We start from the raw sequence: 14,437 nt of genomic DNA on the forward strand, positions 1-14,437 counted from the left end.
CAATTTCACTAATCACTGTCATTTAAGTTGTTGTAACTTGCATACCAAATGTTCCATCCAAGCAGTATACCTGCCTTCTCCCAGCCTGATGTGCTCTATTACCATGTGCAGTAACACTGCTACCAGAAGCTGCTACAGACCTGAAGAACAGTTCTGTAGAAACCTCCACATGTTCCTTGTGTGAAGTATATATAATAGCAGACCCAGAGCAAGTCAGGTTTACTGGGCTACTTACAAAGTGCACAGTGTACAGTCATTGGTAACTTGAAGAGACTGTGAAATAACCCAGTGATTACCCAGCATTCTCAACACAGAAATCATTCTTCAGTAGTAACTTTGTGGGAGACAGCTGACCACTATTGTGAGGAGATCTAAACATGATTGTCAGTTAAAAAGCAGCAATTCACGTATTTCTGAAAAAGTCATTTTTAGAAACTTTTCTACCATGAAAAGTGTGTACTACAGGGTAGAAAAACACAATGTCCATAACACACTGCAAAGAAATCTCGGGTAAGTCCCCAGACTACACCAGAAATCTCTGCAGTTAAAATATCCCTAATACTGCCTTAAATTGTTACAAACAGAATTGTGGAACTGTATTACTTCCTTGTTAGAAAACAGCTGGTACACCTGGCAGTGAAGGCAGCCCGGTCCCAGCACCAGCCTAGTGAGTAACAGTGAGGCTTTCTGAGGCCCCACACTCTCGTAACAGGACACAACTACTCAAGAGAATTTGGCAGATCAGAGCTTAGCTACAAGGCAAAAATTGCTAAATGCTGCTAACTCCATGGCTGAATAAAAGAGAAAAATGTCAGTAGTAGTGATTTTAAAATATTTAATATTCTTTAAAATCCAAAATAATGTGATTCTTACAAGTTATGTGCCACATAAAGCAGGTGTTAAATTGAGAAATGTAGGTGATACTGGGAAACACAGCACTGAGGTATTTTTATTTTTAAAACTGAATAGGAAACAAAGTGAATCTAATTTTTACATTTATAAAAAAAAACAAAATGCTACTGCTTGGCTCTTTTCATTGTCATTTTAGGTTCTGAATACATTACAGGAGTCTATGGGAAAAAGCATTATAATAGAGAACATATAGTTTTTAAAAACTGCACATCATAACCTGGAAAAATGGTCATACAGCAAGAGGCCTGAGTGGAGGTAGGCTAATAACACACTTTACACTCTTCTCAAAGGATAGCTCTGAGAAACAAGTGTAACCAATTTAAACACCAAATCAGAATGGCAATATTAAATCAGTAACAAAATGATCCACATTTTATACAATACTGTATTTCCAAACAGGTCGTGAAGATCAGCAGAGAACCTATTATAGCACCGTTAAAACATTACCCATCGTGCTTCTGTGCATTTTAGGATTCAGGCTGAAGACATTACTTGGGAAATGTCAGCCTTGTTTTTTTGTATATCAATCTGGATTTTAATGAAATGTTTACTTTAGGAAAAATAGGTATTCTTAGCCATTTACAGCTCCACCCTTTCAGAAGGAAGAATGACAGGCTATATCTAATTTTAATTTTAAACCAAGAACCAAGCAGTAAGGACATATCAATGTCAAGAGTAGCACACTAAGAACCACACAGAACATTAGAAATAATTTGGTGCGTGTTTTTACAACTACCAACTGATGTTAACAATTAAAAATTTACAGAGATAAAAAAAAATTTTTTTTTGCACTAACTGGTTTCAATACAGCACTGAATTTAACTCGTCTTTGGGCTTCAGTCTTTACATAGAATGTGCAAGTGCCATACTGAGGACCTTCCCCAACTTACACCATGATAAAACAGATCTCAAAGTGATTCCAGGATGATCTAAATGACAGCTGTTCTGGCTGGCTGACATCTATAAAGGAAAACGACATTTCCTGGCCAGTTTTTTTTTTCTTTTTGCTTGATGATTGTCTGGTTACATAATACATCCACCTGAACACAATATAGCTTCTCCTACATTTTAAGTCTTTAGTATTGGCACAACCATTGCCAGTGGTGAATCTGCACCAGTACAGGCCAACTCAAAACACACATCATAAAACATCTGAATGTCACTTTTAAAGCGATGTCACAGTTTGTTTCCTCAGAAACTTAAAAGCATACATTTAAAAACATGAGCTCTCCAATTTAACCCTTAAAGAGTCAAGAAACACTTTTTACATCATTAAATCCAACTTGTGGTTCACTTATTTTAATTACCGTTCTCTAAGGGATCCCAAAGCTAGAGTGCACTCTGGACGTTGCCTGTGGGACTCAAGAGCCCTAAGGTGGAGAATTCTGTTCCAATGCAGACCAGCAATAAGTATCCTCAAATTTCTAGGCTTTACATGTTCAAACACTGCTTTTATTGGATGGTGCTGTGTAGGAAGGTTTGGTTTGGCTTTGGTTTTAAAGGACCAAGCAACATTACACTATATATAACAGACAGCACTTTTTTTTTTTTCTTTGTAGAAGAGTCTGCAGTATTTATACATTGTTCCACCTATATTTAAGGACTTTAGATGGATTTTAATATGAGTGATGGCCATTAGAAGATGCTGCTTGTTTTAATAACATTTTCCAAATGGGCAAAACAGGCAACGTGTGCCATGGGTTCTGTCATACTGGCCTTTGGCTGCGTTGGGGAAGTTATATAAAAAGTGCCCATTAAATAGAAAAGGCAGCAAGTGAAACTAGAAAACAGTTGGCGTTACTTTTACTTTTTCTTAACTAAGTTGAGAACAGGAGGGGAGCCTTGGGGGCACCTGGGCTGGGCTCCACTGCTGTGCTGAAGTGGAACAGATTCGAAGCGCCACCAAGAGGCTTCACGAGGGCTGAGGCCCACACGCACCCCCCAGGAGGCAGAGCCAGTCCTCTGCACAGATTACGAGGCAGAACAAAACAAACCACAATTAAATACACGACACTGAAATCACGCTGATGAGGAAACGGAACGCAAAGATATTTAAAAATATAAATAAATACATTTAGCCATTTTTATTCAAGAAACCCAGACAACTACTTTCAAAGCAACTGCTTCTTTAAAAACCCTTTTCTCAATTCTCCTATAAATACTATTTTGATTGTCACTTAATGCAGCACCTCAGTGTTTGCTGGTGGTGGTGATGGGATTTCATTTAATGTCTTTTCATAAACTATATCCTATTTCACCTAAGAACGTTTTCCCTAGGAAAACCAGGGCAGCTTAGAAAATAACTTGCTAAATACTCAAAAACAGAACCCGCAAAGTTATTTTATTTAAGAAAAACAAGGAATGTAGTGTTAAATTATGACATGGGGATAAAGTATGCAAAACAGTCACATGGAAAGAGTTTTAATTTTTCAATCCATTCACGGTTGCTTAATTTGTGAGCTGTTCAATACTGTTTCAAATATCCTGAAAATAACTGTACCAACAAAATTCACCCCCCAGTGTTTCCACAGGAGACATTAAAATATGACCAAATTATTTTTTTCCTTTTCTTCAACCAAAGTAGTATTTCTCAGTTCTTTTTGTGCAAAAACATTACAAGAGCAATTCAAATGGAACACTGAAATGACATGCCAACATTTCAGAGCACATTTAAAACAGAATTCTTGAAATTACTGTATTCTAAAATATGACTACCAATCACTTTTAGGTTAGTTCTATACATCTATTTCACACTGATGCAATTCTCCTAGACCTCTGAAAACAAACAGGCTCATTGGTCTCTTTTGGTGTCCACACAATAGGCAAGATAGGTTTACAATAGTGTCTAAATGGAACTAGGCATCTACAATCCCTTGACTCTACCACATTCAAAACAAAAGTCAAAGTTCATTTGGCTACCTTGAAATCACTCCCTTAAACCTACTATGGTTCACTGGATCTAAACATTTCTCAGAAATGTCATTTAAAAATTTCACCTAAGTGATGAGTTGGGGATCCTTTAGAAATGGTAATATCTAAGATAATAAACTTTATCAAAATGAATAATTGCAATAAAGTGCTTGTTAACCTTTCAAAATGATCCTTTTTGACTGTGGTGTGATATCTGCAAAGTGTGTGCTATTCCTACATAAAGGATCCCCAGGCATGAGAGTTGGGTCTTCTCACCTGTCTCAGAAAGCAGCAGCACTATCTTTTGGTAGGCTGACAATAGGCACGGTACCCATGCGGATGAGGCTATGCTAGTGCTATGGCAAAAGGGGAAGTAAACTAGAAAAGTGGGAGGCGTGTGAAGGGTTCCTATTATATTCATAGTTATATACAAATATATTAAATATACTATAAAAATAGTAAAATCTTTTCCTTTGCAACTACTTCAGAAGCTCCTTTTAGAAGAATGCTCACCCGCCCCAAACAAAAAAAGACTCTTTTTCTCTGATCACTAAAAATGGCAAGTGCCTTTGTGCTGTTTCTTTTCCTCCGTTTAAAAATTCCCATCAGCTTATTTCTGGCTAGACTCACTCAGCAATAGTAATATCCAGTGTTTATACCTTCCAACACTGACTCCCGAGGGACTAAGAACAGGGTCACAGATATTGGAAAGGTTATAGACGTGAATGAGTTTTACACAAATGTTCGTCAACAAACTTTCAATCACCAAAGAAATACAGAAAAAAAAAGTAAAAATGTGCAATACCAGAGCAAAATGTTATTTGCAGTCCACTTTAAAAAAAAAAAAATAGTTTACCTCAATGTAGTGGAAATATTTTAAAACTTGTTGAGTAATATCCAGTTTAAAATAATTTTCCCCTGTCTGTGTAGAGCAGGCAAACGAGTTCTATTTTAAGGGGCCCCTTTCTAAGGCTTCTTGAACAAGGGTTCATCTCCCTTCAAGACACAGTGCCCGTAACTAACTGCAAGCAGAATGCTTTAAGGCAATGACCATCAACCCGAGCACTTTTGAAAAATTCTAGTAACATTTTCACTAATCTGCATTGAGTACTCTGTAACAAACTAGTCAAAGTTACTGGCATCCCTTTATTACTAGTACATTCTTAAACCAGGTTTAAGTGATAGAGCACAGCACTCAAACTCCCCCTTCAACCTGGGACAGAGTTGGGAGACCGAACTATAGTTATTTACTTACATGTTACCCACCGTCCCCCACATGTGCTTTTCCACCAATATTTTCACTCAAATAATAAAGTACTTTTAAGTGTCTTGATTCTGCTTTGACACCACTCTCAGCAGCAACTTTATTAATCCTTATAATCCTCACTGGTAGTTTAAAAACAATAGTGACTCACACCCAGGGCTACAGCAGTTCAAAGCAGCTAACACCTAACAATTGCCACCCAGAAAAAAAGTTGTTTTTTTTTTTTTTTTTTAAGAAAAATGTAATATCTATGAGAGTAAAGAAGAGGGAAGATAAGATTTTTAAGTAGCAGAAAAGTGTTCCTATTTGGTATTTTTTCATGACTAAGATTTGGATTTCAATTAACAGCTTTGGCTACAGAAATGAAAGAATTACAGGCAACTGCTGAATCTTCCATCAGGATGCTCAAGTCTTGGTTCATGGAGGAGGGGGCAGGAACCGCTTTGCGGTCCAAGTTCCAGGGAAGCAGGAGGAAAACAAAGTTAAAGAAGGAGCTGAGAGGCAGTTACTAGCTCTTCTGACACAACACTTCGTTCTGACAGCAAAGCAGCCAGCTGCTCCTTTAAATGTAGCAACCATTTCTAAGCAGGAAAAAAGTGAGCTGTGAGAACAACAGGAATTATAAAAGCAAAATCTTGTCTAATTTGCTTTCCTAAATATTTGAGGATGGAAAAATACTTGAAGGGACAGGGAGAGGAGAATGTGAGTGAACTGTCTACAAATTTACCTTGTGGCTTGTCTTACATTTTGCTTGTGTTAAACTGAGTACACAGTACTCATGGTTCACCATCTTTCTTTTCACATATGGGACTTGGAAGATAAACCGTAATATAATAGTTCTTCATACCTTTTGTTTGCTAAATCCGTATCACTATATATTGCCAATAAATAGATGAGGCACAACTCAGAATATATGGAATGGCATGATAAGGTTAGGAAAGGCAAGTTTGAAGGGGGAAAAAATACTGTTGCCATACTCTACAACATCAACGTTGTCCACTGTGGGCATATGCTTAAGTACACACATATTCTGACATCTATTCCTGACATTCATGACAAAGTCAGAAATCTCTTCTGGATGGTCATTTAGCTAGAAGAGGAGCTCCTTGATATGTTAATTACTGATTGGCATCTAGTAACACTTCTTTTGTAGAAGGGTAGGTACCAACTTTCTTTGGTTGTTTTCTTTCAACATGAATTTTCTAGTTTAAGTGTGGCCAGGTATGATTTTCTACAGAAAGATAAAGTATATCCCTTAAGGATGATAGCAAAGCTAAGAAGAGAAAAGTCTTAGAACCAACTGAGAGTTCCCCTGACACCTTTATCTAGCAATTCTGTATTATTTTCATTGCCAAAATTTTTTGTTTAACAACCTCAATTCTGTTATATGTTTTCTTTTAAGGTTAATTTTAATTTCTTACAGCTTGCTATCTTCCCTTTCCTCAGTAATAATTTTTGATCGTCAATAAGATATTTTCCCATTAATTTTCCTTTGTTCTCTAGTTATAAATTTAATTATTAGTACCATAGAATCTATAAAATGCTTTTTTTTAATGTATGCAATTCTAGTTGGAACTTACTACCTTTAGAATATGGTATCACCAAACGAAATCTTAGTTCATGTTTATAAAGCACGTGAGTTACAAGATTCTAGCACTATAGTGAAGGTAAAGCCAATCCCTAACCCTTCTTTTGTCTTTGCAGGATTTTAAGATCACATTGAGAAAATATTTACTGGTAATTCCTAAATGAATACATAAATCTAAGGAAAATGCTGATTTAGAAAAACAACTTTGTGATCCAATAGTAACTCTGATAGTGTCACTAGGATGTTATCTTTTATTTTGAAATTATTTGTACCTCTAATCCAAGAGACTCAGAGAGTCTTCATTAGGAACTTAATGGTGCTGCTGACACCCACATGCTATTAAAAATGTACCAAGATTTCAAAACTGCTACTGAAACTAGACAATGAGTTTAAGATGGTGACTAATCACCTGAATGAAAATCAAGGCACTATGGGCTGTTTTTTCTTTTTTTTTTTCCCCTCAAATAACCCTGAATCATTTCTGACTAAAAGAAGCACTGAAACTGTGGAGGATAATAAAAAGATTCCAACAAATCCTAAAAGTTAAAATTCCCACCAGTGAGAACATTAAAAAGTGCCTAAAATATTTTGTGTGCAAATTCACTTCTATAACTGAAACATACTTGAAATAACTGTCAAGCTTGTTAAAAACCGTTTACACAACTATTTCCAACTAGGAACTAGATCAAAATATGTGCTCAAAACTCCCAACCATCTTAAAATAAAGCAGTGCAAATCCTATTCTTAAACATAATTGAAGAATAATGAAATGAAGGATATTTCTGAGTAACTTGAAAATCCTGTTTCAAATAATTTAACCTGAAAAAAAAAAAAAAAACTCCATTCCCAGCAGCACATCATACCTCACTGAACAAACTGTGACATCACAGTTAAAGTATGAACCAAAAAAAAAGACTTGTGCCCCGGAAGAGTGAATAGAACACTACCATACTGTAAACAAAAGGGAAAAGAGGATGTATTAGTCTGCACATGGCATCAGAATCTAAGGAAATGTACTCATACCTAAAGGAAGAGATAATGCTTTCATGCAGCATACAAAATGTTTTGCTTTCTCTCCTTTTATCCAGACATATACATAGTATTATTTTTACAGCATCTGTACATAGAGAATTTGAACCCACACAACATTCTGAAATTACTATTCCATCATTATCTGAAAAGGGAAGGGGGTCTACCGAGTCTACTGGACTGTCTTCATGGCATCATCGTAAGCAAACCCCTGACATGGATGGCAGTGGTGTGTCCTCTGTAACACTTGAAAACAGGCACAGAACCACTCAAAGTTACTAATGTTATTAGTGCCTTTCTGATTCACTGGAGGTCCTGTTTCATAGCTGAGCTTCTTAACATTTGGCAATATACTCTTTTTCCATTAAAAAATATCTGGGCAAGTAAAACACTGTCAGAATTGGCTGTGGCCCTATGATCACCTCCTGCTGGCTGGTATTTAATGTACATATGCAGTGCTAGGCAGCATTTTCCCTGCTAACTAATTCCAGGAACTAGAACACTCAGTATTGCATCCCATGAAACCGCTGGAACTTTTCATCATATCCTTAGATCATCCAAGCAACTCTTTATGGAACACTCCCATCCTCCCTTGAGGGCAGAGAGGATGCGTGTGCGCTACTGTGGTTGAACCTTGGAAGGATCCGTCAAACTTTCAGTCCTGTGCCGACTCAGTTGCTGCTGTTGCTGCGACTGGTGTTGCTGGTGATGTGACTGAGGGAAAGTGCTCTGCTGTAGAGGAAATGCAGCAGAGAGGATAAGCTGAGTTGAAGGGTTCCCATGGAGCAACCTAGAAGTCTAAAAAGACAAGCGGATTATTCAACACTGCTTCACCCCCATTATACTGTGTACATTAAGACTACTCAAGTTTTCCACTTCTCCCATAGGGTCAAAACCTGTACATAAGTCTTGTTTTTTGTTTTTTGTTTTTTTTTTTCCACTTAAAAATAGTATTCTGGAAAATGCTTATGAGCATTTCCCTCTTTTTGAAGTATAACAGAATTTCATTTTTTAGAAGGAAATTGAGCTAGAGGTAATACGATACAGAAAGCTATTTATGTCCTGAGACAAACCACACATACTCTTTCACTTTATGTCCTAAAGACCACATTTTTAAACAGATGATACAATTTAAGCATTGCTAAGAGCATATGACATATGAACAATCTGTGGTCAAACAGAAAATGTCTTCTGCGCCAACTTTTTGATTGGTGAGAGCAGCAGTGGCCAAGAGCATGGGCCCTGAGGTACGCTGCCTGGGTTCAAACTCTGGCTGCCCAGTTTACCAGATGTGTAACTTGGTCAAGCTATTTACATCTCTGGACCTCATTTTCTTCATTTACAAAAAAGGATAATCAGAGTATTTCCCACACTGGGTTTTTACAAAGATTACATATTAACATTATTATTTAAAAGTACCATAAAACTGAGGACACAATTACAGACTTATGTCCTTTATGTAACAGTGTGATATAACAAAGAACAAAACAGAACAAGAGAACAGGCTCTGAAAGCATTAGCAGCCCTGGCTTTGAGTTTTGCTCTGTATTTATCAGGCCTTGGGCAAGTGTCAGCTCCATGAACCTCAGTTTCTTTTGCCTAATTTCTCCTTCTAGAGATACAAAGGAAACTAGTCAAAAGAAAGAGGAATTTTAAAATTAATATCTTTCTTCACTAAGGACAATGTCTTAATGCAAGGTTCATGATTTTAAAAAGGAACTGTAATAGGTGATTTCTGCAAATGTGTATGAAAGACAACTATACAAACACACAGAAGGATAGATCTCTGAAACTTAAAGGCCACTGAGCTTTGCTAAGCACTTGGAGACATTTTCTTTTTCTCACTGTTATTAGGAAAAGCTTTTGTAAGATAAAAGAATTCAGGGTATTTATGAGCCTTATAGGGTTACAACAAAAGTACATTTTGGAACTAGGTGTTACATAATCAGAAAAGACAAATTGTGTATTTCTATCTACATATTAGTGTATTTCTAAAGGGTATTGCCTATCTTGCTTCTTAGAAATGTTTTTTTCCCAGAAGTGGAAGAGAATGTTCATTCTTTTAAGAGCCCTTGTTCTCTGAGAGACTCAGAAAACTGAGTTCCTAAGCCAAGTCTTCTTCCTTTCTAAGCTTCTGCCTAATTCTCATTACATACATTTCCCCTAGAGAATAGTTTCTAACTTATTATAAATTCTTGTCATTAATTCACTTATAACAACTCATTTATAACAATAGCTAACCCAGTCATTAATGGCTTAATGTCTAAGGGGCTGTATGACTCTCAAGAGATAATTAAGTAACTAACCTCTTTTAGTTTAGCACATCATCAAGTTAAGAAATACATTTGTACCAGAACACCAATGATGATGAACTAACAGTGTATTTATGCGTGAGTATATAGTATAATACTGAAATCTTCTAATTATACCATATGTTGTATACTTTAAAAACTGATGGTATTTGCCTGGAATAAGTGGAATGGTATCCAGCACAAATCGTGGCTTAGCCTATATTCAAAATTGCTGGCCTCTTGGACCAGTAAGGAAAAAGCTGGATTTTCAGATGTCACAATCTGCTATTGTGATGCCCCAAAGAGGGTACTGAGGTCCAGAAATTTGCCTGCTGCTTTGCTGAGGATCCCAATCTAGGTGACTTTGTCCTGCATCCTTTAGATAAGCAGATCTTGTCTGATATACCCACAAGAGATCTGTGTCTGCATTTTGGTTAATCTGAGTATCTATTACATTATTCAAGATAGTGGTCATTTATGAAGGCAAGTTATAAGGTGTTTAAGTATATACCTTATACTAGGCTCAGTGATTCACATGCATCTTACTCATGAGATACGAACGACTAGCCCCTCCATATCATAGATGAAGAAACTGGATCTGAGCAAGTTAAGTAAACTGCCAAAGTTCACACAGCATGTGGTGCAGCAGTAACTCAATCTCAGAACAGCCTGTGCCTTCACAGTATTTTTCTTCCAATATTAATTTATAATAAAAAAGTTATAAAATTTAATTCAATAATTTAACATAATGCCTAAAGTAATTAAAAAAAAAAAACCCTTTCAATACTCATGATCTGTAGAGAGTACAGCTTGATGGGCCCCTAGGGTTATAAGAAGAGAGAAAAGTGCTTTTGCTTGAGTTCCAGAAACTCTAGCCAGAGAGAGCTCTCTGTAAATTGCCTTGATATGGGTAGGAAGCAGCCACGTATTGTATCCACCAATTTAGATAACTGGGTATTTCCATAGCAGTACTAAAAGTTTCCTAAGAGAAGAAAAAGTAGCCAACTGGGATAAGCTTTCTGTCTTTATAGAAATTTAAGTTGTACAATAAGTTTTTGCAGATTTTTCAGCTCATTTACAGAACTGTTCATTTAATCCCTAATTTCACTATAAAAAGGTAAATACGTTTGGGACATTCTTCCCAGGGAGAATTACCTGTAGAAACTGCTGCGGTGGTTGAGTCAGCTGAGCCTGAGATGGTTGCTGAACTGAAGGGAGCGGCTGTTCCTGGGAACTCTGCTGCTGCTGCGTGACTGACAGTGTCTGCGACTGCGGTTGTTGTGGAGCAAAGGTAGGGTAGGCAGTCACTACCTGACCCATAAGCATAGCGCTAGGTACCATGACCGCCCCACAGGCTACAGGAGCGGTTACTAATTTGGTCACAAGTTGCTGACCTTGAGAAAATCTGTTAAGAGGAAAGAAAGGGAAGGGGAGTCAGAAGTACAAGTATACACTATGAAAGGCAATGGACTGAATATTTCTCTAAGATAATACCCATGATATTACCAATTTAGCTTTTTAAAAGCCATATGTTCCAATTTTGTTTCATGTTTTTAAAGATTCCCTTTGGGATACCAGTGAAACAGAAATGTACAGAGCAAAATGAAGCAATCACAAACAAAAATACAAACTCTTTTTTTGATATCCACATGCAAAAGAATGAAATTTGACCTTTACATCATATAAAAATTATATAAAAATTAACTCAAAATGGATTAGAGACTTAATAAACATAAATGTCGAAAACTGAAACTCTTAGAATAAAACACAGGGAGAAAGTTTCATGACACTGGATTGGGCAATAATTTCTTAGGTTATGACATTAAAAGCATACACAACAAAAGAAAAAATAGATAAACTGAAAAACAAATTAAAAATTTTTTATGTAGCAAGGGACACTACCAACACAGTAAAAGGGCACTCCAGAGTGGGAGAAAATATTTACAAATCATGGATCTGGTAAGGGATTAGTAACTAGAAAATACAAAGCAATACTACAACACAGCAACAAACAATCTGATTAAAAAACTGCCAAGGGTCCTAAATGATATTTCTTCACACTATATACAACTGGTCAATAAGCACTGAAAAGAAGCTTAATATGACTAATCATTAGAGAAATGCAAATCAAAACCACTATGAGATACCACATCACATTCATTAGGATGGCTACTATCAAACATAGTAATTGTGTTGACAAGGATGTGCAGAAACTGGAACTTCTGTGCACTGTTGGTGGGAATATAAAGTGGTTTGTCCATTATGGAAAACAGTATGGTGGTCTTTCATCAAAACTAAAAATGTAACAACCATATGATCCAGCAATTCCATTTCTGTACATATTTGTAAGGAATATATTAAATTTAAAAAAAAAAAACAAAAAAAAAGAATGGAAAACAGGGACTCAAACAGTTGCACACCAATGTTTATAGCAGCTATTCACAATTTTCAAAAGATGGATATAACCCAAGTGTCCATCGGTAGACAAATGGGTCAACAAAATGTGTTATATACATTACAACTGAATAACACTTAGCCTTAAAGAGGAAGGAAATTCTGATGCATGCTATAACATGGCTGAACCTGGAAGACATTATGGCAAGTGAAATAAACCAGGTAGAAAAGACATACATTATGTGATTCCATTTACATACAGTACCTAGAGTAAGTAGTCAAACTCACAGACGTATGTGCTTAGAAAGTAGAATGGTGGTTTCTAAGAGTTAGGGGGAAGAGGAATGCATATTGTCTGATTAATATAGATTTTTAGTTTGGGAAGAAGAAAAAATTTCTGGAGATTGATGGTAGTGACTATCACAATGGTGCCAACATGCTCGTATGTCAATGAACTGCACATGTGAAAATGGTTAACATAGTGAGTACTTTGTTATGTGTATTTCACCACAATAAAAAAGAATGTAATGCACGCATGCAAAAAATTTTTAATCTGTTAAAAATATCAACTTTTTTCTTTTTATAAAACTACTAGGTACTTGGGAGTTGGATATATGTGACACATGGTTCATTTTGCTAATGAAAATAAACCTGTCCTAAAGGAATTTTTTTTAAAAGACCTCTAAGTTTATAGATGTTTACATTGTAAGTTGTGTCTTATAAACATAAATGACATTTATGTTTCAAAACTAGATAACATTCTAACAGCATATAAAAGTACCCTCAATTTACAAATTTATCAACAGGCATAGTACCCACTGTATTACAATTCACTAATATTCCCTCCCACCCACTACCTTCATGCTTCCACAGTCTTTAATAAAAGAACAACAAAAAACAATGCCTCTTCAGGGAAAAATATCATTTCTATCTGCCTTTTCTATGAGATAAAGTTAGTTTCTAACATTGGTCACTACAGTGAGGAAATCGAGATAAGACTCTACTATAGATTTAACATGACCTAACTGCAATTACAACCTGTTTTAAGGTAGATAATTATAACTACACTTAGCATATCTATGCTAACAGTTTAAATGTTCCACAAGACAAAACAATTCTATTTTGAATCCATGCCAAATCTTAAAAATAAAGCGTTGTATATTATGTACTTTAGGATTAAAGGTATTATTTAATGCAAAAACATATATAATGAAAAATTTACAAACAAATAACATTACAAAGTGGCTTAATCACAGAAGTGCTAAGCACTAATTTCTCTGTAATCTTAAAAGAATTTAGTATCTGAATTGCCCAACTGCCCACTGCTAAGTATGAGAATATCTCATTCCTCTCTGGCACTAAAAGACATTCTGCAATTTACTTTGGCTTTAACATTTTTCTTTGTATACACTGCTCCCTCTGCCTAAATACCCTACTGTGTGTGACTCCCTTCTACACACATATCTAAAGCAATGAGCTTAAGACACAGGCCAAGTATCTCCTCCCTGAAATTTTCCCTGACCACACTCCTCTCTTCACTTGCTTGCCTCACCCCATAAAACTGCTCACTTCCTCCTTTTCAAAAATCTACTAAGTATTTATCACATCAAATAATACTGATTTATTCACCTTTCTACAGCTTTGACTAGTCCGATCTTTTCTGGGATAAAGAATGTGCCATACACATAAAGCAGGCACTCAAATATTTGCTGAAGTTGTTTTTCCCCCTTCAAAAAAACAGCTGTCTACAAATAATTGCTAAACTGTGTCCCCTACAATGTATGTCAACATTCTATGCTAATGGATTTTACCTTGGGCTTTAAATCTAGCCCTTTATTATATTTCTATGGAGTATATTCATAACACTTCCTTCAAAAGCTGGACTTTTTAACTTGAAGGAACTGAGTTCCAAAAAGCAGCAGTGAGTTTCTCTCTGATCTTATTGCTTCTGCAATCCAGCAGCTTCCTCACACTCTGGAAATTATTAATAGGGTTTCAATAAAATCTACTACAAAGTCTAATACAACAGCAAGATTTTATTATAAAAGC

General features: G+C 36.1%; 1 protein-coding gene across 7 annotated transcripts in view; it reads right to left on the bottom strand.

Moving 5' to 3' along the window:
• Positions 1 to 818: 818 nt before the first annotated feature.
• The window catches only part of CLOCK (clock circadian regulator), a 111,340-nt gene continuing 97,721 nt past the window's right edge, over positions 819 to 14,437 (bottom strand). For all 7 annotated transcript variants that reach the window (XM_027544527.1, XM_027544530.1, XM_027544532.1 and 4 more), the window contains 2 exons: positions 11,150 to 11,399; positions 819 to 8,501 (listed from right to left, as the gene is read on the bottom strand). In XM_027544527.1, coding sequence (XP_027400328.1) covers positions 8,322 to 8,501; positions 11,150 to 11,399 — 430 coding nt within the window. In that variant the 3' untranslated portion in view covers positions 819 to 8,321. The remainder of the gene's footprint in view (positions 8,502 to 11,149; positions 11,400 to 14,437) is intronic.

This window comes from Bos indicus x Bos taurus, chromosome 6, assembly GCF_003369695.1.
Source record: "Bos indicus x Bos taurus breed Angus x Brahman F1 hybrid chromosome 6, Bos_hybrid_MaternalHap_v2.0, whole genome shotgun sequence".
NCBI classification, from domain to species: Eukaryota; Metazoa; Chordata; class Mammalia; order Artiodactyla; family Bovidae; genus Bos; species Bos indicus x Bos taurus.